The 25,842-nt window shown below is 46.2% G+C and overlaps 1 protein-coding gene across 1 annotated transcript; it reads right to left on the bottom strand.

Moving 5' to 3' along the window:
* Positions 1–72: 72 nt before the first annotated feature.
* On the bottom strand, positions 73–25,842 carry CYS1 (cystin 1). The gene is made up of 3 exons (XM_060233999.1): positions 25,404–25,842; positions 12,313–12,365; positions 73–1,518 (listed from the first exon to the last, which is right to left on the bottom strand). The coding sequence occupies exons 1-3, from the start codon at positions 25,737–25,739 to the stop codon at positions 1,422–1,424; spliced, it is 486 nt and encodes a 161-aa protein (XP_060089982.1). The 5' UTR covers positions 25,740–25,842; the 3' UTR covers positions 73–1,421.

The raw sequence follows: 25,842 nt of genomic DNA, 5'->3' as shown, positions 1-25,842 counted from the left end.
TGCCTTGCCCTCATGGAATGGAGGGCAGTTGGACATTTTTTTAAACGGGCAGAGATGACAGTCTGACTCTGGGAGGCTTGGAATTTTAATAACAGCTGAGGGTCAGTTAAAGAAACAGCAGAGGAGGGAAAACTGAACTGCTTAATCCCGTGAAAGTATATAGAATTGTGAAGGGACGAAAAACAGCTTGGTTAGCCCCAAGCATGAAGCTGCTGGGTCTTCTTTACAGTGCTGTTATCACTGCCTCAAGGGGCTGATGATGTATGGAGGTTGTCTTCCCTCCTCTGTAGTGTACTGCTCAGGTCAGGGACCTCTTGCACTACCCATCAATCATTTCAGGGAAGAAGGGAGTCTTTGTGTCTTGTCTTCCTACTCCAAAGGGCTCAGTTATAATTCCTCTTCCAGTAAAATGGAATTTACAATTCTGGGCAGTTAATTTTTCTTCAACCTTTCCTATTCCCATTCTTCTCACATAACCAAGTGATTTAGAATTGGCAAGGCTAAATCAGGCCAGAGCACCTTATAAGAAGGCATTTTTATGACATCAAAAGGCTGAGAAACATTAGAGAACAGGCGGCTCAAAAGAGCAAAATTTTAACCAGTTCTGCTTTGGTGGTCCAGTAATATTACTTTGACAACTGCTAAGATAGGATTCAAATCCCAATAATATGTTGGCCGCCATGAGTGTCTCAAGAACTGTGAGTGTGATGCCCATAGGCATTCAAGGCTTTTTTGGAAACTGATTCTGGGGGTGGAAAGATTTAGTTTCGGGAACTCTAGCCTTTCTTATACTTTTCAAACCTGCTTGCTGGGGGCAGGATGGTTTCATGGAAGAAGAAAACCCCACCAGGTGTTTTCAGTGAACTCTGTGGGACTGGAAGTAACATTTCAACTGCAACTGTGATGCTGAGTATAGTACTTCAGATGGAGAGGCTGCACAGCCCCTGGTTTTCTAAAATGCCAGGGAAACCAAGGAGTGGGGATGAGACAGAATCTGCTTTTTACCTGCTCAACTATTAGCCTGATCATGGAAAACTGATGTCTTGGCCAGCCCTTAGGGATGATGGAAGGTTGATCTTCCTTGCTGATCATTTCTATTAGTCAAGTAGAGTTTTTAACTATAAAGAGGCAAATGTCTGACAGAAACACAGATTGCATGTATGTTTAGGGCTAAAGGGGTCAACATTAGATTCCAACCCCCTCCCCCCCAAAAAAGTAAGGCAGTTGCCCTTTTGAAGTAAGTTTTCAGATAGTTTGCTCCTAAGACCAAGATGATGTTTCCTTGTGGCGTTCCTTCAATTCAGTCTTATTTGTTCCCCCACTTCCCCAATTTGATTAAACTTGCAGTATTCCTTAGAATGTTTATCTTTGCAGCAACAGTGATCCTGTTCAGATTCATTCTGGTATGGCGGCAATGGACTTCAGCGACCATATTCTTTTTCGATAGCCGCCATCATCTCCTCTTCAGAATAGTCGTAGGATGTCTTGGACTTTCTCTCAGCTTTCTTGAGTGGGAGGCTGCAGGAACAAAGCGTAGTCAACATACAAGAAACGATCTATTATGTCAGATTGTTTTTGTTTGTGTAGCACAGTGCTGTCTTATTCTGACTGGCAGCAGTTCTCTGGGGTCTCAAGCAGAAAAAGATTATCCCCAGTATCTGGTACCAAAGGTGCTTTAATTGGAGAAGCCAGTGATAGTACTGGGAATCTTCTGAATTCACAGCAGATGCTCTACTACTGAATTTGGCTGCTCTACCAGACAGTCTTATCCTATTGCCTGAGATCCTTTTAATTTGAGCTTTTGGGGACGGAACTTTTATATGCTTTACCTTTGAGCTATGGCAGGAACTCCCATATGCTTTCGTGGAAACTGAGCAATATGTTGGCCATGAGAACTGCAAAGAACTTCATGCATGTTGGAGCACATGAAACTGGCTCACAATTATTAAGACGGTTGATCTATCGAAGTCAGCATTGTCTACCCTGACTGACAATGGCTCTCCAGGATCACAGGTAAGGGTCTTTCATGTCACAACCTCATCCTTTTTACTGGAGGTGTCATGGATTGAACTGGGGACCTTCTGCTTGCAAACAGATGCTCTATCACTGAGCCACAGTCTGAGGAGGGAGATAAATTGTTCTGGAAGTATAAAATGGGTGGCCAATGGTAGCTCTCCAGATGTTTTTTGCCTACAGCTCCCCATCAGCCCCAGCCATGCTGGCTGGGGCTGATGGGAGCTGTAGGCAAAAAACATCTGGAGAGCTACCATTGGCCACCCCTGGAAGGTATGTAATGGGGGGAAATTAAATTTTAGAAGGAACATATTCAATTAAATTTCAATAAGGCTATTGCTAAGAGTACACTGAGCAAAACAAACAGCCTATTCTGAAAATACTTGAAATAGATTTCCAGCTTCTGTCTCATTCCATTCTACATTCTGCAGGCTGCAACAAGCAGCAAAATGAAGTAAAGGGGGTAGAAGAAAAATCATTATTTCAACAAATATCTAACTAGCAGCAGAGAAATCGAGTCACTCTTAAGGTAAGGGGGTGGATCCTTTCATATTCCAGAACCTCAGTAAGTATACAGAAAAATGCTAGTTTCTTTTCTCAAAAAAAAAAGTGGGGAATTATATGGCAAGGATGAAGCATTTTGTCAGCTAGGAGGTAAGAATACGGAAGCAGTTGAGCCTCACTTGACAAAAATGGAGAGAAAACTAACACGTTTTACAGTATTCTTAAACAGGGAGTGAAATCAGGATTGGGAAATGCATTCCTGACTCCAGTTTCACTCCTTCAGTCCCATATGCTTCAATTCTGCATGGGGAGGAAGAGATAAGATATCCCCTCTGTTGTGGGATTGTTCAAGTTCTAAGCTTAGATGAACATTTTCCTGAGATGAGCACAGCAGACAATAGCTCTGGGAGGCAAAGTACCCTAATTTCCCTCACGGGTTAATGTAATTATTAGCAGGCCTGCCCTGGCTCACAGGTGTCCATGCTTTGGGCCTTCCTGTAGAGATCATACTTAATCTCTTTCAGGACCAGATTCAAGAATGTGGTAACTGGCTGATTGTGAGAACCTGTGACATTAGAGACTCTCCTTCAGCCAGTCTAAGGTGGTACTCCCCAGATGAACTGATCTTTGGAAGAGGGATTACTGGACCATTACATCTACTAAAAGCTTCCTGGGAAGGCACACAGACTGCTGACTGACCTCTCAATGTGACTGAATATCTCAACAGTCAGAAGCAGACCACAGAACAAGCTAGAAAAGCAGCCAGTGAATTCCTTAAGCAGCAAAAGGTCTACTGTTATGACAGAAATGCTAAGCCCAGATGTTTTGCTGTTAAGGGGCTGGTGCCAAAACCAGATTATGTGTCCAAATTAGCTGTTGCTTGGGAAGGTGTTGCAAAAAAACCAAAAATGGACAACGCAATTACCTGGTTAAAGAAGTTACATATTTTTTAGAAAAGAGCACAAGCAAGCCACATCGATCGTTAGAAGGTTTGATTTTTTTTTTTTACAGAAAGAGTTGGACAGATGTTTCCTGTAAAAGCAGTGTAGGAGGAGGGAGTGCTTTTGCCTCATTTGATGGATGGGTTGATGGAAGCTGAAGGCACAGAGCATGTGCAGATGGTTTCTACTTTGAATCCTCAGCAGAGTGAATTAAAACAAGTACTGCAATGTTCTAAGCCACTCTTCTCTATTGGAATTGGTATGTATCCTCCAATAAAATTTATTTTTTTTATTTACTGGAGAATATATATATCTATATATAATATATATAAAATCTAGTCATACATTGATTGGACCTGTGAAAGAGATTGTTGCTTCTGAAATGTTGAAGAGGGGAGTAATTCAGGGCTGTAGCCAGGAGGGGACACCAGGTGGTGCCCCCTATAGAATCTACAGCACCCCCACCCAATCTTCCCCAAATCTTCTTTGTTGTCTCTGTGCTTCACACTCATGGGATAGAGCGCTTGCGCCGATCCTCAAATTGGTACCTTGGCGTCTATGGAAAGACGTTGGGTTTTTTTTAAGAGGTGCCGCTCCTGTGGGAAGAAGATTGCCCCCCCCCCCCTTGACGGCCATTCCCTCTGTCTCCTTTGTTTGGGTGAGGGACATTGTGTGGATTCTTGCTCGCACTGCCCGAGTTTCTCCAAACAAACTTGCAAGAATCGAGCGGCGAGGCTTTCGGCTGCGTTGGTTGAGTCTGCACTTCATCCTCAAAAGATGGCATCGGGCCCGTCAGTACCGATGGGAGAGGCCATGGCCCCGATGGTCACATCGGCCAATACATCGCCCATCAGGACCAAGATGCCAGTTGAGCACGGGCATTCCACAAAATGACCTTCTGAAGGGTCAGTGGACACCCCAGCTAAGAAGCGTCGGGATGACTCAGGGACCCAATCATCCGCACCGAAGAAGGTGAAATCTAAGGAGAAGCGGAAGAGATCGTCCCACACTCCTTCCCCTTCTCATGACACTTTGACATCGATGTCGACCGCTCCACCAAGGAAGATCTTCCCCACATCGTAGCCCTTTGGTGTTGAGAGGCAGTTGCGTCTATCGTCATCGGAGCAAAAGATTGACCTCACTCAGCGCTCCCATTCTTCGGGGTCGAGGCGTCACAGCGAGAGTGACTCTGTCTCGGAGGTGGAGGTGTTGGCACTGATGGAGCCGTTGGCACCGCTGGATCAGGCAAGAGGTCGGAGAGAGCTGGATCCGACCACTGTAGCTTGCCACTTCCCACCACTTCCACCGTGGGAACCGCGTCAGTGGCCTCCCTACACCTATCCATACCCGCTGTACCAGTGGTACCCCCCTCGGGAGTTTGCAAACTGGGACCAGCAATCCGAGGCATCCCATATGTCGAGGCTTTCCCAGCATTCTAGGCGGTGTCCCTCGGCATCGATATCCGTCCCGCCCGAAAGATGCGGCGTGGTGGTGGAGGAAGTCCAGCCTAGGTCGTCGGTGTTGATCCAGTCACCCGTCAGAGTCAATGTCGGTGCTCTCGGAACATTCTTTGAGGAGAGAGTGTTCATCATCGGACTCTGAGGTCGGTACCGACGATCCGGACAGGGCTTTGGAACCTTCACCAGTGTCTCATACCGCTGAGGATCTTCCCATTTCACCATCAAAGGATCTGAAGTCGTATGGGGACCTGGTGAAGAGGATGGCACTCTCCCTCTCTCTCCCGGTGACACAACCGCAACCCGTTGTAGACGACACCATGTTTGACATCATGCAGCGGGATACGTCTACAGCGGTTGCCCTGCCTGTCACGAAGGTCATCTTACAGGCGGTGAAGGAGCCCTGGGCAAAGCCTGCTTCTACACCTGCTTCTACACCATCAAGAAGGTTGGGCCACATGTACCGCGTCCAAGAGGCCAGTGCTGAATGTCTCTTCACACATCCAAAGCCCAATTTGGTGGTCGTATCCTCCTTGTCAAAGGCCCGCAAGACGCACTACTCTCCACCAGACAAGGAGGGAAAGAAGCTGGACAATGTTGGGAGGAAGTTTTACTCGGCTGGGGTGCTGGGAGTAAAGGTATCTAACTATGCTGCGTGCATGGCTAGATACCAATACTCAGTATGGGAACAACATACCCCCCTCTTGTCTTCCCTGAGTGAGGAGAAGAGGTCTGCTGCAAAGAAGTTGCAGAAGAAAGGCTTTGCTGTGGCCAAACAACAACTGGCTGCAGCAAAGCATATGGTGGACGTCTCAGCAAGAACCATCACTTCTGCTGTCTGCCTCCGCTGCCACTCCTGGTTCAGGTCAACAGCCCTCCAGCAAGACACCAGGGCCTTCGTTGAAGATCTGCCCTTCAAGGGCGAAGGCCTCTTCAACTCGACCACTGACAATGCACTCCAGGAAATGGATAAAAGCATAAAACTTCCAGGAACCTGGGTGTCCCAGCGTCTTCCAGAGCTACGAAACCAAAACAGTGGAACAAACCTTGGTCAAAGAAGCCATATCAAAAGTTCTCCCTGAAACAGCAGTGGGGACCTCGCTTTGCCCAACCTGAGAGTAGGTCCCCATACAGAGGGAACAATAGAAACCGATACGCTTCTGCACAGACCACCGGCAAGTCTAAGGGCGCTCGCCCTCAAAAGCAGGACCTTTGACTTTCTGGTAGCACGCGTCACCGTCCCCACTTCTTCATCTATCCACCTCTGCCCATTCCTGTCGGCCTGGGAGTCCATCTCTACGGACAGGTGGGTGCTTTCCATCGTCGGGGAAGGCTACAAAATAGATTTTGCTCAGATTCCGAACCAATCTGTGGTAATCACCACACCCCCTTCCCCACCTCTGCTGGCGGAGGTGAGCAACCTCCTACAGAAACACGCCATAGAACGGGTCCCGGTGGAGGCCAGGACGGGAGGCTTCTACTCTCGTTACTTCCTGGTTCCCAAGCGGGACGGGGGTTTGAGACCAATCATGGACCTTCGGAATCTGAACAAGTTTATTCTGTACCAGAAGTTCAGAATGTCCACTCTGCAAACAATTCTGCCCCTCATCAACCAAAGGGACTGGATGGCAGCGCTGGACCTCAAGGATGCCTACTTCCACGTCAGCATCCATCCTGCGTTCAGACGTTTCCTTCGGTTTGCAGTAGGTTCTCAACACTTCCAGTTCAAGGCCCTTCCGTTCGGTCTGTCCACTGCACCTCGGTTGTTCACAATGATGATGAGCATTGTGGCTGCCCACCTCCGGCTTCAAGGGATAGTCGTCTTTCCATACATCGACGATTCGCTCCTTGTGGTGGAGTCAAAGGAAAGTTTGTCAAACCATATTGCCACCACTCTTCGTCTTCTTCACACCTTGGGTCTGCAGGTCAATTTGGAGAAATCACACCTTACTCCATCACAGACAGTTCAGTTCATAGGGGCTTTGCTGGATATGAACATTCATCACGCTTTCCTGCCTCAGCAGAGAGCGATGGACATTATCAACCTTGTCGAACTTCTGCAGAGTCGAAAGTGGGGCACGGCACAGCAGCTGCAGCGGATGCTGGGGCTGATGGCGGCGACTACAAGCGTGCTGATCTTTGCGAAGCTGAGGATGCGAGGCCTACAACTTTCGACCGTTAAGGGACTCACTTCAAAAGAGGTTTGTAATTCCACTTGTGACACTTCAAACACTGCAGTGGTGGAAATCAAAGGACAACATTTGTCAGGGAGGTCCCTTCCACCTACCTGTACCAACAGTGACAATCACAACAGATGCGTCTTTATGGGGTTGGGGGGCCTACATGGACGCTCTGTGTGTGGGGGGCCCTTGGCCTTTGAAATTGACTCACTGCTGTATAAATTACCTGGAACTGCTGGCAGTTCATTTTGCTCTTCGATCCTTCCACCCCATGGTGGCGTGGAAGGTTGTTGCTCTGCTTACAGACAATACCACTGCCCTGTGTTACATCAACAGACAGGGAGGGACAGTTTCTCAACGGCTCTGTGCGTTGCCACTGGAACTGTGGTTGGAGTGCCTGGACCACGACATCTTTGTGAAGGCTGCGCATCTCCCAGGGGTGCTCAACCTGCAAGCAGACTCCCTCAGCAGGGGTGCGGCTTCCCCACACGAGTGGGAGATACAGTGGCACTTCCTTCAACCCGTGTTTCAGCTCTGGGGGTATCCTCAGGTGGACGTCTTTGCCACAGCCGAGAACCGGAAGTGTCCTCTGTTCTGCTCCAGAGGGGGCTCGGATCCAGAGTTGTTGGGAGACGGTCTGCTGTTCCCGTGGGAAGGTCGGTTCGTATATCTGTTCCCACCTCTGCCACTATTGACAAGGGTGGTCAAAAAGATTGCAAGAGAGAGACTCCGTGGTGGCCCCAACAGAACTGGTTCCCGATCTTGCTCCAACTGGCGAGGGGGGTCTTCTACCAGTTTCCGGCAGGACCGGATCTTCTGTCAGCTCAGGACGGTCATGTATTCCATCACAACGTGCCCCACCTGAAGCTGACAGCGTGGTTCATAGACCCTGTGAGTTCTCCAGCAGAGCCCATCACGTTTTCCTGAATAGCAGGAAGCTGTCTACCCGTGCTTCTTATGATAGGAAGTGGTGGAAGTTTCTTCAGTTTTTAGTTGATCCTACAGTTTCGCACCAGAGGGTGGGACTGCCGGTTATTTTTGAGTTTTTGTTATCTCTGGTGGATGCTGGCCTTGTTTTTTTCCTCCATTAAAGTTTATCTGGTGGCAATATTTGCATTCCATGAACCAGTGGAGGGGCATTCAGTTTTTGCACACCCTCATTCTAAGAGATTTTTGAAGGGTTTGCTTAGGCTTCATCCTTCTTCGAGATCACCCCCACAGTTGTGGGATTTGACTCTAGTGTTGGACAGGCTGACTCGGCATCCTTTTGAGCCAATGGCCACATGCTCATTACAGCTCCTATCTTGGAAGACTGCTTTTTTGGTAGCCATCACATCAGCACGCCGTGCAGGGGAGCTCACGGCTATGTGTTGTGACTACCCATATTTAGCTTTTCAGGAGTCTGGAGTGTCCTTAGCTCCTGATATTTCCTTTCTCCCCAAGGTGGTTTCTCAGTTCCACCTTAACTTAGAAGTTTGGTTGCCCACGTTTTATCCTACACCTTCCTCGGATGAGGAACGTAGGTTGCGTGCCTTATTGTTTTATTTGAGTCGCTCCAAGAGTTTTCGTAAGGACCAGCATCTTTTTGTTTCTTATGCTGCTCTTAAGTTAGGTTCCAGAATCTCGTCTCAGCGGCTTTCAAAATGGCTCACTGAGACTATTAAACTGTGTTATTTGTTGGCTAAGAAGCCGTTACCTGGGCCTATTCGCGGACACTCTACAAGAGCGATAGCGACATCAGTGACGTTCCTAAAAGGCGTTTCCCTGACGGACGTTTGCAAGGCTGCCACCTGGTCCTCTCTGCATGCCTTTATGAAGCACTACGCGCTGGACGTGCATGCTCAACAGAGGGCTCGTCTGGGAGCTGCGGTGCTGCAAGCTGTTTCTTCTAGTTGACCGTCTTCCCGCCTCCAGGTATGTCTTGCTTGCTAATCTCCCATGAGTGTGAAGCACAGAGACCACGAAGAAGATAGACAGGTTGCTTACCTGTAACTGTAGATCTTTGAGTGGTCATCTGTGCATTCACACTACCCACCCTCTTTCCCCACTGCTGATGGTCTCCCTCCAGTAGGGGCTTCCAGCGGTCAGGAAGGAACTGGCGGGATCCTCGCGTTGGCGAGCATGCGCACTGGGACGCCTGCACATGCCCGTTGGTGCTGAGTGTGAAAAAATCCTGGGCTTTTTAGGTACCGATTCGGGGATTGGTGCAGGCGCTTTATCTCATGAGTGTGAATGCACAGATGACCACTCGAAGATCTACAGTTACAGGTAAGCAACCTGTCTTTTTTTTCTTTCAGGGAAAGGGAAGATTGGGTGGGAGTGCTACAGACTCTATAGGGGGCACTACCCCCAGTGTCCCCCTGCTGGCTACAGCCCTGGGGTGATTAAAGAGTTCCATCCAAATTGGAGGTCACTTATTGTGACTGTGCTGAAGAAGAGACAATCTGAAACTGCACGTGTTGAATGTTGCTTTTGTGTGGACTTTAGAAAGCTGAACAAGCTAACTCTTGTAGATCTCTACCCTTCACCGTGAACTGAGAGTAACTGAAGATCTGGTCACTGCAAAATACATCACCACTCATGATTTCACATCTGGCTACTGGCAAATGCCTTTGCACTCAGAAGTATCTGATAACACAGTATTTGTGTCACTTTTGAAACATTATCGGTTTGTGAAGATACCATTTGGAATGAATGGGGCATCAAAGACCTTTCGAAGATTAATGGATTGAATGCTTAATGGACTGTCTTTAGTGGTATATCAGAATGATATTGCCATCCACAGTTCCACGTAAAGTGTACACCTTGAGCATGTCCATAAAGTGCTTCAGAGAATTCATAACGCAGGATTGACAAGCAAGGCCCCAAAGTGCCAATTTGGATGTAATTGCGTTGTTTACTTGAGCCAACTGACTGGGTCGAATACTGTCAGGCCTCATAAAGCTAAGATTGCCAGCATCATGGACGGGCCCAAGCCCATTAACCAAAAAGGATGTGCAAGCTTTTATAGGTCTCATTGGTTTCTACTATCATTTCCTTCATCATTTTAGTCAGTTGGCATCCCCACTGACAGATCTGTGCAAAGCAAAGGCACCTACCAGTGACATCGACCCCTGAGTGACAACATGCCTTTGAGTCTTCAAAAGAGAAACTGTCTCAAGCACCCATTTTGGTTCCACCTGATTATAACAAGTCCTTTATTGTCCAAACTTATGCTCTTCAAGGGGCCTGGTCACTGTGTTACTACCGACAAGGGGTGTGTGTGGATGGTGAATATCACCCCACTGTTTATTTGAGCAGGAAGTTACTACCATAAGAGCAGGCTTATGCCATCCTGGAACAATAGAGCCTAGGAACTGTGTGGGCCCTAAACAAGCTGAAACCTTATCTGTGTAGTATTATGTTTTTCCTGAAAACTAAACAGAATCCCTTGTCTTTCATCTACAGAACGAAGAGAAATAATGCTTGAGTCTTAAGGTCGGCCTTAAGCCCACAAGATTTTCGTTTTGAGATTGCTCACATTAAAGGTAGCCAAAATGTGGTGGGTGAGAGTCTGTCCTGTAAAGTGAGCGAGTAAATCTCAAAGGAAAGATTCTTCCAGTAGTTTCTGCTTCAACATTTATGCTCTGCTTTGCTTGTTGTAATTTTGCTGCTAAAACACTTTTAATCTACCTCACTTAAAGGAATGTAAATGCAGTTGCTTTGCCTAGTTGCAATGAGCTTCAACCATGGCAATACCATGGGTTTCAGGCAGCTTCTAGAAAGCGGGGCATGTGGGGCAAAACCCTAATTTTCCCCAAGGGTTAACATAATTATTAGTAGGCCTGCTCCACCTCTCAGGTGTCCATTGTTTGGGCCTTTCTGCAGATACCATCCTTATCTCTTTCAAGGCCAGATTCAAGAATGTGGTAATTGGTTAATGAGAATCTGTACTCAGTTGTGTAACCAGATGGGAGGGGGGATTAGGAGTGGGTGCTAACATGTTCTGGAAAGTTCCAGCAAGGGAGATTCCTGATTGGATCCAAGAAACCACCTGGTGCCAGAGGGCAAAAGACTACAATAAGGTCAAACGCCAGGGGAAAGCCATGCTAACTTCATGTTTTTGCCATGCTAGTATGCTCTGATATGCTATGCTACACCATGATGTGTTGCACTGTCAGGCCACAGCCTGGATTCTTATGTTGCAAGAAGGCATGCCATCTAATACATAATTAAATGTATTAGAAAGCTTAGCTTTTTAAATTTCTTTGTTGCTAAGCTATAGAGACTGTGCTGCATAGTGACAGCCTTTTTGAAACTTTGAATAAACCTTTATATATTTTTACAAAGGTCTGCTTTATTGCTGTGCATTTAACCTCGATGACTTATGGGACTGGGCACACTCAGGCAAGGAGTGGTGACTCAGGGGCACCCAGGCTTGGGTCTCTGGCAAGCACTTTAAGGGGGTTTTGGGTCTAGAGTTGTAAGAGAAATATGGGAAAGACCCATCTCATCTATAGAAATCTACAGCTCATAGGGAAAGGAAAGCACCAGTAGTTTCCGACTCTGGGTTGACATTGCTTTTACAATGTTTTCATGGCAGACTTTTTACGGGGTGGTTTGCCATTGCCTTCCCCAATCTTTTACACTTTCCTCCCAGCAAGCTGGGTACTCATTTTACCAACCTCGGAAGGATGGAAGGGTGAGTCAACCTTGATCCGGCTACCTGAAAACCCAGCTTCCGCTGGGAATCAAACGCAGGTCGTGAGCAGAGCTTAAGACTGCAGTACTGCAGCTTTAACACTCTGCGCCACAGGGCTCTTCACAGCTCATAGGACTCAACCTAATATAAACCATAAATATGGGTACCCATTTATCAAGCAGATTTTCATATCTTGAAGGCATTTTCAAACATGAATGTGCTTCCTTTTGGGGAAATTATTTGCCACTTTTCTTTTAAATATTCTGACTAAAGTCATTCTCCACCAGTTTGACCCACAGCGAATGGATTTCTCCAACAGTAATTAAAACCACATTCCACTCAAATGTATTGGCCACCCAAACCCTGGTCACTTCAAGAATCTTTCCTACGTGAGCACTTGGAACACAGCTTGAAAAATTAATGCCAGATCAAGTGTTAAACAACAGCGCAAAGTGCCTGAACAGAAACGGTGCATTTTCCTACAAAGCACATGACCCACTGCAGAAGTTATTGTCATGTGAGTTAAAGTAACTTACTTGTTGGCGAAGTTACTGTTCTCCGAAGCTGGGATGGCTCTTGATAATAAAATCTGAAAGCGAACAAACATGACAGAATTAGGTGCCTTGTTACAATGACACTGAGATTTATCTCTGCTGGAATAATGCAGACCTATGGTCAGGGGTGGAATTCTAGCAGGAGCTCCTTTGCATATTAGGCCACACCCTCCTGATGTAGCCAATCCTCCAAGAGCTTATAGGGCTCTTAGTACAGGGCGCACTGTAGGCTCCAGGAGGATTGGCTTCATCAGGGGTGTGTGGCCGAATATTCAAAGGAGCTCCTGCTAGAATTTCACCCCTGCCTATGGTCCCTTCACCTACCTAACTTTGGTGAATGCAATGATTTTTAACTAGGGGTCAGGATTGAGGCAAGGCCACCAACACTCGCAATGCCACATTTTATTTATTTACTTCACCTATACCCCACCATTCTCCTCAATAGGGACCCAAGGTGGCTTTCACAATTCTCTTCTATTTTATCCTCACAACAACCCTCTGAGGTAGAACAGTGACACCTAGAAGACCTACAAAAGTGTATTCAAAGAATGAGCTTTCATAACAATGGAACCCCCCCACAACAGCATCACTACAGATGCTAATTTTCTGGCCCCGAGTGTTTCCCCTCAGCTCTAATGCAGCTTAATACGATATATATTGTACAATGTACATTGTATTCATCCTGTACAAGCATAACAGCCCTCCCACCTTCTGTCTAGGAATAAAAGGACTCAGATCTCTATTTCTATTCTACTGTGTTCTATTCTACAAAGGGGACTTTGACTCTCTTGAAAGTTAACACCCTAAATCTCGTGTTGGCCTCTAAGATGCTACTGGACTTGAATCTATTATGTATGTGATCTTAGTGACTGCAGTCTGCAATCAAACAAGAAAACCAAGAGGATCTCTCCCATTCTCCCCACCCCCCCAAGGAACACAGTTTTGTATGCCCTTATTAGGAACACAAAGCCAAGGTAGACAGCAATTACAGTAATGAAAGCTCTTGAACTAAACAAAAAGAAAATCATGGGTTTTTTTCATTAGAAGTTGTTTAGTTGGACAATCTGTTCTGTTTTCATATTAATTACTAAAATTACAAAACACCCCCTTCTTGTAATTATTGTAATGTATTACAAGCCCTTGACTAGGGCTTCTGGGTTCGCAGTGGAGAATATCATCCATGAAATGAAAGTCTCATTTTGCATACGAGGAAACAGGGTTTTTTACTATCAGTGTTTTCCAAAATGGGATGTTGAAAAATTTAATTGAACTCAGAATGGCAACTGAAGACAGCAACGTAAAATAAAACACAACAATAATTTAATATATAATAATGTGCTTCTTGAGACAATGAGAGGGAGACTGGCCAGATTAACTCTTTCCTTGCTGTGCTAGTTTTCTTTGTGCAGGGAGTTTTATTGCAAAGGAATATTCAAAAATGCAATCTTACAATTACATTCAAAAGTGCTAAAATACCACCCCTTCATTTCAGTGTGTGTTGACCACATAAACTCAGGAAGCTCCTTGATAGTGAGCCAGTGTAGCTGCTGGGCTGCGCTCAGGGCTGACCCACACCATAGGCCTGGTCAGAATTGAGGCCTTCCTCAGACTAGGGAGCAGGCAGCTCCAATCTTGTTGATGCACTCAGTCAGGGAGCTGGAAAAGCTTGCAGTCAATAGGCTTATTCACTGTCCACCAGGCCCATAGCCAGGATTTCTTAAATCAAGGGGGCATATGCAATTGGGAGGGGGTGGCATTTAGCAGCTCCTTCATGTGGCTTTCCCTCCCACTGTCACGGCTTGAGGAGGATCCTCGCTGGCTGCCTTGGCTCTTGGCCAGGCCTGGCATGCTCAACTGCCCGGCACCCATCTCCTCTGTGGTGCAGAGACAGGCAGCCTCTGTGGACATGGTTGGCAGTTCCATCCGCTCCAGGGGGGAGTGGGCTGGAGACTGCTTGGGAAAATCCCACTGCTGCTCTGACCCACAACCAGCTGATCAGCGGGCCCTTTAAATGGTGTAGGAGGTTGGCAGCTGCTCCTCCTGCGTGATTTGAATCGTGGGGAAGGGAGGGAGTAGCCCTCAGGGGGGAGGGAAGGACACGGGGCCTGAGTTAGGGGAGCCCATCGAGAAGTTACGAGATAGGGCCCCCACAGGCCCTCCCCATAGCCATGGGCCTGCTGACTACCATACATATAAAGTTCAGCTTAAGGTAGTTACAAGGCTCCCTGTACCTGGCTGCCTAGGTTCCTTCACTTTCTCGTGCACCGACAAGGTCACCAATTGGTGACAAGATCACCAATGATGCTGGATTTGTTGGTAACACATTAAGAGATCTTTCTAGGCTTCCCAACCCTCCTGCCCTGGCGGGGGACCCCAGGATTTCCACCCTCTTCCCCTGCTCCCAAAAAAACCAGAAGCGGGGGGAGGGGGAAAATGGCGCCGGGGAGCATGGCGAGCCGTCCCATCCCGAAGCGGGCAAGGCCACCGCTGTTGCCCCCTCCCTGCCCACCGCAGCTGCTCCTCCGAGATGGGCCCAGGCTGAGCCTATCTCGGAGGAGCAGCCAAGAGGCGGCAGCAGTGCAGGCAAAACCAGAGAAGGGAAGGGCGGAGGCAGGCCAGGAGCATGGCGAGCCGCGAATCCGAGCCCTTCTAGGACCCGGACTCGCGGCTTGCCACGCCCCCGGCCCGCCTCCACCCCCCTCCGATTCCTCCCCAGAGGCGGAGCAGAGAGGGTGAGGCCGCCGCTGCCACCCCCCCCCCCCCGCCCCACCACAGCTGCTCCTCTGAGATTGGCTCAGCCTGAGCCCATCTTGGAGGAGCAGCCACGGCAAGCGGAGAAGAGGCGGCAGCTGTGCAGCGGCGCCGCCCGCTCCGAGACGGGGCGGCTCGCCACGCTCCCTGGCGCCGTTCCCCCCCCCAGCGTCTCCTGGCTCCACCCCCAAAGTCTCCTGGCTCCACCCCCAAAGTCCCCAGATATTTCTGGGATTGGACTTGGCAACCCTAGATCTTTCCCTCCTAACTGCTAAAACAGTGGAAAGCATTTTTGAACAGCTACAGCTTGTGCTCTCAAAGACTGATCCAATAATAACTGAGAATTTTGACAGGAGCCCTTTTAAAATCTAGGAGTATGAAGTGAACAGACACTTCAGGAGGAAGCACCAAAAGAGCACTGGAGCCATTCCAGCTCTTCCCTGCCCAATAGTAGGAGAGGTTTCTCACATTTAATCGTCCAGCCTCATAAGGTTTGTCTGAACAGCCACCACCTTTTTGGAATACTAAATTCCATGCTGAGTAGTGCTTGAGAACTTTGTTTGGCAACAGAATTAGTTGAAATCAGTTGTGATCCTTAATTGCTCTTATTAGTGATCTTAATTGCTTGTATTACTAACATTTGACTGCCCAGCTGTCCCCTTGTTATTAATCCACAGGAAAAACTTAAAAGGGAATTTCCCCAACACAAGTTTTTTTTTTTAAATGAACACAAGGTAATTGCCTCTTTTGAACTGGAAAACTCTACACTTCTTCAGTCTTGCAGCCCAAGATAAGCATCCAAAGGGGGGACCAGCTGGCACTTCACACCATGACCTAATGAGTCAGGATGACCCTCCTGTTTGCCAGCAGAGATCAATGCTGAAAACAATGTAGAGAGCTCTCCTTTTAATGATACTCTGGAGGATGACTTAAGTTCTTTTGCTTCAGAGCAGACAGCAGCAACTGCTGATCATTTGGATCCACCGAGGTCTAGACTTCTGGTAATTAAGAAAGGTTGCCCAGCATTAATGCCTCAGACCTCCCTTTCTCGAATGGTGGATGCTGAGGTGGTTTTGGTAACGCCAGCTCTAGCCCAACCTTCCTCAGCCCTCCAGACACATCTCTTGCAGACAGTGTGCTTCCTCCCTCCCAATTAATGTATTTATACCCAGGGGTTTTTTTTTGTAGAAAAAGCCTAATAGGAACTTATTTGTATATTAGGCCACCCTCCCACCCCCACCCCCTAATGCCAAGGGGAGGGATGGTGGCTCCGTGGTAGAGCATCTGCTTGGTAAGCAGAAGGTCCCAGGTTCAATCCTTGTAATCTCCAACTAAAAAGGGTCCAGGCAAATAGACGTGAAAAACCTCAGCTTGAGACCCCGGAGAGGCGCTGCCAGTCTGAGTAGACAATACTGACTTTGATGGACCAAGGGTCTGATTCAGTATAAGGCAACTTCATGTGTTCATGTGCCAAGCCATCCAGAACTGCGTTCCTGCTTTTAAAAGTCCTGTTTATACCCATTCTCCTAATAGAGGTGAGGGAAATGAGGGAATACTCAACTGTTGGGTTGAGGCTTTTGAGTTGGGAGCAACAGGGTCTTTGACACCGAATGTAGTGCATAACTCCCCCAACCAGTGTTCCTTCTAAGCAGAGTTAGTGTGAACTAGCTCACAGTTTTTTGGCCTCTGGCTCACACCCTTAGCTCAGGAATAATAGCCCCAAAGCAAACTAACTTATGCAGTAGCTCACAACTTTAATGCCAGTAGCTCATGAAATAGAAGTTTTGCTCACAAGACTCCACAGCTTAGAGGGAGTATTGCCCCCTTATTAAGTGTCCTCCCTCTGATAAACAGACCATTAGGTTCTGATTGATCACCTTGCCTCCTTGGGTGGGAGTAAGGGGCACTGTGCTTAGTTGGTTCTCCTCATTCTTCCAGGTTAGCATTGTTTAGTCTGACTGGCAGTATCACAGGTCTTTCACATCATCTACTACTTGGCCCTTTTAGCTGGAGATGCCAGGGCCTGGATCTGAAGTTTTCTGCATGCCAAGTAGATGCTCTGCCACTGAGGCACAGGACTGCATCTGCACTGGTTCTTTGAGTGTCATCTTTCTAATAACATTTGCCCTCCCCTCTGTGCTAAAACATGCTCTTAACAGCAGATAAGAAGCTCCAGGGTACATCTGCAATGGCCCACTCACATTCATTGTACACCGTAAACATTTAATTCCTGCCTTTGATCTGAGCTTCTTAAAATAAATTCATATGAAACCAGAAGCCATCCTTCTGGATTTGTTACATGCATTATGCATAGTCCCCAACTGAAACAAAAAGCAGCCACAAGATGGCACTGTTGCCCAAAGGCATAGTCACAAGCAGTCAAACACTAAAATCAGACACCCCTTCCCATCAAAGTATTGCTTTTCTGCAGGAATTTAGCCATACATTAAACATTATATTAAACATTACCACACCTTGTAAATAAGGCTGCAAATAGTTTCTAGCCCTCAAGCATTTTTACTATCTTGCCTGCCAACAGGATTATATAGGTTATTTTTTACTGCAGAATAATTGTGGTTCTTCATTTTGCTAAAGTACACCAGAAATCAGGGTCCCTTGTTCTACTTAACCTAATACTATATCCCCGTTACAAATGCCTAGTTCAGGGGTGTCAAATGTCCTGTCTGCAGGCCAGAACTGGTCCACTCAGGGCTTTAATCAGACCCACAGGCTCTTTTCTCTCCCCCCCTTCACCTCTGAGGCTGATGAAGTTCCCTGCTATTTCGACCTTGTCTTTGTCAGCTGTAGCAGGAAGCAAAGCTGCAACGAAAATGTGGAATGGATTTTTCATTAAGGTCTTTGTGCCCAAATGGCCCACAGACCTTAATGGAAAATCCATTCCACATTTTCCTTGCAACTCTGTTTGTGCTGCAATGTGTTTCAATGGAGGGGAGATCAGTTTCACTTTCAGCACCCCTAGAGCCTGCTGAAGCTCATCCTTCCTGGAGTTGTGTCCTTCCAAACAAAAGGATTGGTACTTTGAGTCAGCTTGTCTCTGCTAAATAGACCTGACCTAGTGAATACTCCAACCTGGGAACCCACAGCCAGAGGGAGAGCCATTGCCAAACTGAGTAGACTCGGGGTGGTGGGGAAGGGCTTGCAATGCCTTTTCATTGTTTTCCCAGGCTCAGAGCATTTTACTGGTTGCTGCTGTGATCCTTGTGCTTTTTCTTGATGTTTTATTTTCAAAATTGCATTGCCAAATCCTACTATTCCCCCACTTTTCCATTTTAAACAAAATATTGCACGAGTTTTAAGCACGTTTGTATTTTATGTTAAAAATTAATATCTTTGTGTTTGTTTGTGTCCTTTATAAAGTTTATATCTTCACAACATCACATTACATTTTATGATACACATTTGTGTCAGATCCAGCCCTCCTAAAAATGAGTTCAACACCCCTGGCCTAGTTGATGTCTACTCAGAAGTTATCACAGACAAAGCCCTTTATGGTCTCATAACTGCAGGATGGCCTTTCCTGCTATTTTCCACTATTTTGCTCATTGGAGCAAAGCCATTTGAACATGCCACACTGCAACTGGGTAAGATTGACAGCTGCTCATACATGGGTTTTCTCTGTTGTGGCCCCTCGTTTGTGGCACAGCCTGCCTGAGGTCAGGAAAGATCTGTCTTTCTGTGAACTGTGCAAAACAGAATTGTTCAGGAAGACTTTTTAAATAAAAGAATAGGGCTACAGTATAACATAAAGGTTCAGAGATGTGCTTTTGCAAAGGGATTGTAGCCTATGCCAGTTTATGGCAGGTATTCTCCCCTTACTGTATGCGTCATCCTGCTCTTCCTACTTCCGTAATTCCATTTTCAACATTGCTTGACAGATCATGTCTGATCATTTTTTGAGTTGTCTCTGATTTTGTAAACCTCGTCCAGTTGTATTGCTTCCAGGGTGTCTCATATTATTCAACTGCATCGTTTTCTGGGATGTGATCTGCCTTGAGTCTCAATGAGAAAGGCGGGAAATAAACAAAGTGAGTAAATAAATAAAAGCCTTTAATCAAAAGTGCCACTCTTCTCTGTAGTTTTGTTGTTTATACACTAAGTAATTAGTTCCTGTTGTCTCAGAGTTCTCGGGGTCTCTCCTGGCACTCATGCAAACATGTTTCAATGTGGTTTTGTTCTGTCAGGGTTGGGGAGGGTATGTGTTAAGAACTTTGTACTCTGTGGCCATCTAAAATGTTATTGTTTCTTATTGTAATAGCATAATTTTAAAAAATGCAAAAAGGTACGTATCCCTCCCTTGGATTATAATTTACAATTGACTGGTGAATGCTGAGAAACTGGGAAACCTGGGGGAGGGAAACAAGAAGTAATCAGTTATGATGAGAAAAGGCAATATTAGAATTTAAAAGGGCAAGGAGACCCTTTGACTGTTCACACAAGATATTGTTTCATGGTGTTGCAACTGCATTTTAGTGTGGGTTTTTTTTTTTAATTGGTAGGAAGGGTTTGGAAAAAAAGATGGGAAGACAATGGCAAATACTGAACTGTACCTAGGGTTTGCTAACAGACCTGAGGAAAAAATGTCTTGTCCCTTTAACAGAGGCCTAAAGTATGAAAATGGAGAGATGAATCTTTTCATGGCATAGAGGGTAATAACACCCCCAGTTCACCCTCTTCCTGCCGCTTCCACCCAACATCTCACTAGCCTTAAGGCTGGCCATAGTGTAACAGCAGTACTGGTGCAATAACATCTTGGCAGTACCGTTCTCAGTGATGCAATGAGTACTCAGTTTACTTGTATTCAGCTGACTTAGCAAATTTATTCTGAATGTATTTGGGAATCAATCCTTCTCCACTCCTTTTGCTCCCAGTAGCACTGACTTGCATTTGGTACCTGAGGCCTGGTTTGACCCACTGACAAATTCTGATCTCACTGTGGGAATAATTTGGTTAGACTGAGGCCATTTTGGTTTGATGTGACTGGCTAACTGAGGAATGAGATCCAAGAAAATGACAGAAGCTTGGATTCACCATTGTTTTTCCATGGCAAGACAGATTTTTGCCGATGAAATGATACTTTCTCACTTTACCCCTCCTGCTGTATCCCCAAATGCCCTGGGAAGAGAATTTTTGGGTCACTTCGGGAAGCAGTATCGGGAGGGGAGGCTAGAAAGTCATGCTCTATGAGTGGAAAGTTGCAATGGATCCAAGCCACTATTTGGGGGAGCAAATGAATAGAGTGCCTATATCTCTGTTTTGTGTTTATACCATGTACACTAAAATATTAACTTATTAGGCTGACAAACATGTTTGAAAGTGAGATCCAGGACGGCAGCCATGTCGGTCTGATGCAGTAGAATGAAGTTTGAATTCAGTGGCAGCTTTAAGACCAACAAACTTTTATTCAAGGTATAAGCTTTTGTGTGCAAAAACACTTCTTTAGATACAGTGAAACAGAATTTCCTCACCCATTACATACAGGAAGAGAGAGCGTGGGGTGAGGACAGGGTTAGTTGCTAGGAAGGGCCAATTCATCGAGACTCTGTCATTCATCTCCTCTCAAACATGGAGGCAACTTTACAGCATCTTCTCCTTTGAAAGCAAAGAAGAAGATGCTGTAAAGTTGCTTCCACACTTGAGAAGAGATAGATGACAGGGTCTCAGTCAATTACTGTCAGCATCCCACAGTTACAAATACATCAACATCCAAGTCCAATATATTTATTTCCTTATCTGTTTTTTCCTCAGAATCAAACCCAAGCAAATGGAAACCTCATAAGCCAAGTTTCATTATGCTGTACAATAATTTACTGCTCTGCCCCCCACCTATATGTACAGACTGGTAATTTCCATTTTTATTTCTGTCTCTATCTTGTCTCTAATTGGCCTTTCCTGGCAAGCAGAATTCCCACCTGCTCTCTTACTATATGTATTGATTGAGGAAATTCTGTTTCACTGTATCTGAAGAAATGTGCTTGCACATGAAAACTTATACCTTGAACAAAACTTCGTTGTTCTTAAAGGGGCCACTAAATTCAATGTTTGAAACAGGTACAAGGTACCCCTGCTCAGCCACAGCTCATGATGTGCTACATATTCATACAGCAAGACTCGTATGTGAAGCAGTTCTTAACAGACTGCGTGGGAACTCATAAAGCAAAACCGACAGGAGTTGAAGGGTGTATGGATGAACTAGTTAAAGCTTTCAAAGTATTAAAGTATTAAGCCTTGATGCTGCCTCTGAGAAATATCTGGCACACCAGTTCTCAAGATGGAAAAACATACTCCACTGCAGCCATAACAAAATGACAAATTTAGCTGGACTCTAAGGAATTTAAAAAACAAAGCACTAAGCCAGCTGGTTAGCAGATGCAACTTCTGTTTAATCATGCCTACAATACTATCTGCTATTGTTAAAATATAAATCTGTTCAGATGCTGAACAAATTTCAGTTCTAGATTTTTAATTAAAAAGGAGGCTTACAGATGTAGTAAAGAGCAACTAACAAATATATTTAAAGATAAGCATAACATTGTTTTATAGAAATGTAATGTGTATTTGCTGTTACTCATCTGCATGTCCCTGCTCGACATACTCAGACATGTAGCTTAGCAAAGGGCTTTCATGATACTAAGCCTGTATTACGTCTAGATACCATGATTACACTGAGATTGCTTATTTCCTTATTTATACCCCACTTTCCTCCTCAATAGAGATCCAAAGTGGCTTACAACATCATTCATGTTTCATTATTTTATGCCATTAAAGGTTTTGAAAGTAAAGTACATAATTCTCCCCTCCTTCATTTTATCCTCCAAACAACTTTGTGAGGTACACTAGACTGCGAGAGAATGATTGACTCTAGGCTGCAGGAAATCTCTTTATTACCATACTGGGTTTTGTCTTCCTGGGGTTCTGAAGGCCTAGGGTGTGGCTCATGAATATAATCAAATCAACGAAGGTAAGAATGGACCATCTTGGCTGAGACAGATAGGTGGGTTGCAGGGCTACCTCTTGGGCTTAATCAAAGGGACTGAATCCCATAATCTGTTCAGAATAAAAAAAGAGAGCCAGTGTGGTGCAGTGGTCAGAGTATCAGACTAGGATCTGACAGACCCAAGTGCAAGTCCTCATGTTGCCATAAAAGTCTGCTGGGTGATCTAGGGCCAGTCACACACTCTTGGGCCAAACTATATATGGTCACCACCAGTTTGAGGAGCTCATGTTCTGCCACCCTTGCACTTCATCAAATGCCAAAACGGCTGCACCCCTTTCATTCTGGCTCTTCACCACCACCATAATAATAACTACAACAGGTTACAGGGAAGAATCTGGCAAGGAAGGGGAAACTGTCGAAGGACTTCAGTTGAGACTATTTAAAACTACAGTCCTAGAAGCTCAGATAAAATATATACCACAAGTTAGGAAAGGCACAAACAAGTATAAGAGAAGGCCTGCATGGTTAACAAACAAAGTAATGGAAGCTGTAAAAGGTAAGAAGGACTCCTTTAAGCGGTGGAAAGCTAGTCCAAGTGAGATTAATAAAAGGGAACACAGGCAGTGGCAAATCAAATGCAAGACTGTGATCAGGCAGGCAAAAAGGGACTATCAGGAGCATATTGCAAAAAACATAAAGACCAACAATAAAAATTTCTTCAAATATATTAGAAGCAGGAAACCAGCCAGGGAGACAGTAAGGCCCTTGGATGACCAAGGGGTCAAAGGATTACTGAAGGAGGATAGGAAAATGGCTGAAAAGCTGAATGCATTTTTTGCTTCCGTCCTCACTGTGGAAGGTGAGAAGTGTTTGCCTGCTCCAGAACCACTTCTATTGGAAGGGGTGTTGTAAGACCTGAGTCAGATTGAGGTGACAAGAGAGGAGGTCCGATAACTGATAGACGAATTAAAAACTAATAAGTCACCAGGTCTGGATGGCATACATCCAAGAGTTCTGAAAGAACTCAAAGTTGAACTTGTGGATCTTCTGACAAAAATATGTAATCTTTCATTGAAATCTGCCTCTGTTCCTGAGGACTGGAAGGTAGCAAATGTCACCCCCATCTTTAAAAAGGGTTCCAGAGGAGATCCGGGAAATTACAGGCCAGTCAGTCTGACTTCAATACCGGGAAAGTTGGTAGAAACCATTATCAAGGACAGAATGAGTAGGCACATCGATGAATTTGAGTTATTGAGGAAGACTCAGCACGGGTTCTGTAAGGGAAGATCTTGCCTCACTAACCTGCTACATTTCTTTGAGGGGGTGAACAAACATGTGGGCAAAGGAGACCCGTTAGATATTGTTTACCTTGACTTCCAGAAAGCTTTTGATAGAGTTCCTCATCAAAGACTCCTTAGTAAGCTTGAGAGTAATGGAGTAAAAGGATAGGTCCTCTTGTGGATCAAAAACTGGCTGAGTAATAGGAAGCAGAGACTGAGTATAAATGGGCAGTCTTTGCAGTGGAGGACGGTAAGCAGTGGAGTGCCGCAGGGCTCAGTACTGGGTCCCATGCTCTTTAACTTGTTCAAAAATGATTTGGAGTTGAGAGTGAGCAGTGAAGTGGCCAAGTTTGCAGATGACACTAAATTGTTCAGGGTGGTGAGAACCAGAGAGGATTGTGAGGAACTCCAAAGGGATCTGTTGAGGCTGGGTGATTGGGTGTCAACATGGCAGATGAGATTCAATGTGGCCAAGTGCAAAGTAATGCACATTGGGGCCAAAAATCCCAGCTACAAATACAAGTTGATGGGGGTGTGAACTGGCAAAGACTGACCAAGAGAGAGATCGTGGGGTCGTGGTAGATAACTCACTGAAAATGTAAACACAGCGTGCAATTGCAATAAAAAAGGCCATGCCATGCTGGGTATTATTAGGAAGGGAACTGAAAACAAATCAGCCAGTATCATAATGCCCCTGTATAAATCGATGGTGCAGTCTCATTTGGAATACTGTGCAGAATTGAGGTGCAATTCTGGTCACCGCACCTCAAAAAGGATATTATAGCATTGGAGGAAGTCCAGAAAAGGGCAACTAGAATGATTAAAGGTTTGGAACACTTTCCCTATGAAGAAAGGTTAAAACGCTTGGGGCTCTTTAGCTTGGAGAAACGTCGACTGCGGGGTGACATGATAGAAGTTTACAAGATTATGCATGGGATGGAGAAAGTAGAGAAAGAAGTACTTTTCTCCCTTTCTCACAATATAAGAACTCGTGGGCATTCAATGAAATTGCTGAGCAGTCGGGTTAGAACGGATAAAAGGAGGTACTTCTTTACCCAAAGGGTGATTAACGTGGAATTCACTGCCACAGGAGGTGGCGGCGGCTACAAGCATAGCCAGCTTCAGGAGGGTGTGATAAAAATATGGAGCAGAGATCCATCAGTGGCTATTAGCCACAGTGTGTGTGTGTGTGTGTGTATATATATATATATATATATATATATATATATATATATATATATATATATATATATATATATATATATATATATATATAAATAAATAAAAATTTTGGCCACTGTGTGACACAAAGTGTTGGACTAGATGGGCCATTGGCCTGATCCAACATGGCTTCTCTTATGTTCTTATGAGACCCCTGGAGAGTTGCTGCTGGTTTGAGTAGACCAGGGGTGGCCAGACTGCGGCTCGGGAGCCACATGTGACTCTTTCACTGTTGTGTGGCTCTCAAAGCCCCCACAACCCCGTTGGCTGCCTTGCAGAAGGCATTTGTCTCTTTAATCATTTCGCCTCGCCAAGCCAGCCAACGGCTTGGAGAATGCATTTAAAGTTGCTTTCTTTCCATCTCTCCTATCTATTTGCCTGCCTGCCTGCTTTCCTTCCTTCTTTCTGGCTTTCAAACATCTGATGCTCATGTCTTGCAGCTCACAAACATCTGACATTTCTTCTGTGTGGCTCTTACACTAAGCAACTTTGGCCACCCCTGGAGTAGACAATATTGACATTGATAGACCAAGGGTCTGATTCAGTATAAGGCAGCTTCGTGTGTTCGTGAAAAAAGGAGAATCCGAAACACACATTTTGGTCTCTGGAACTGCTGTCACTTGCAGCTGTAACTCACAACTGGATTTTCAATTCTAGCGTGGACCCGGCTATCCAATGCTACACTGGCACACCATTATTTATTGTTCTGTCACGGCGCTATGGCCATAACTCCCAACAGAACAATTCCTGCAGGGCAATAGCCAACAGTCCGCGTGGAGCAGCTCCTGTTGTTTGGCTTCGAGGCAGGTTTGAACGCAGGCGGCTCCCGCCGATCCTCTTTCTGCCTTTCCCCCAGCTTTGCTTACCTGCCGGTCCCCGCGGGCTTGGTCCCCCTCGCCGCCCCCTGCCGGGCTGGAGGAGGAATGCCCGGCGAGGCGCGAGGGGTGGGGACAAGGCGGCTGTACCGGCCCGTCAGCATCGCATTCCGCCAGCACTTGGTCCAGCAGCTCCGAGTCCGAGTCGGGCTCCCCTAGCGGCGGCAGAGGAGCCTGCGCCAGCGCGGGGCCGCACCTGGCCCCTGCGTCCGCCCTCTCCCGCTCTTCTGCCCCGCACGGCCTGGCGGGGGCGCTGCCGCTCCCGCTGCCCCACCGCGGTCTCCTCCAGCGGCGGGCAGGGCTGCAGCTGCTGCTGCCTGTGCCCATGCCGGCGGAGGGCGAGCTGGGGGTGGCGGCGGCGGCTTCCTCCCTCCTCGGTGGTTCGGGTTCTAGAGCGCAACTGTTGCTCGGCAGGCGGTGGCAGAAGAGG

The sequence above is a fragment of the Heteronotia binoei genome, chromosome 1, assembly GCF_032191835.1.
Source record: "Heteronotia binoei isolate CCM8104 ecotype False Entrance Well chromosome 1, APGP_CSIRO_Hbin_v1, whole genome shotgun sequence".
In the NCBI taxonomy this organism is placed as follows: domain Eukaryota; kingdom Metazoa; phylum Chordata; class Lepidosauria; order Squamata; family Gekkonidae; genus Heteronotia; species Heteronotia binoei.
Note: the sequence above shows the minus strand (reverse complement) of the source record. Positions and strands in the feature narration are given on the sequence as shown.

Excerpts from the sequence above, each read along its gene's own strand:
- CYS1 (XM_060233999.1), bottom strand. The coding sequence starts at position 25,739 with ATGGGCACAGGCAGCAGCAGCTGCAGCCCTGCCCGCCGCTGGAGGAGA. Across the intron at positions 12,366-25,403 it reads AAGCCCGCGGGGACCGGCAG|ATTTTATTATCAAGAGCCAT; the intron begins GTAAGCAAAGCT and ends GTTCGCTTTCAG. Across the intron at positions 1,519-12,312 it reads AACAGTAACTTCGCCAACAA|CCTCCCACTCAAGAAAGCTG; the intron begins GTAAGTTACTTT and ends TTGTTCCTGCAG.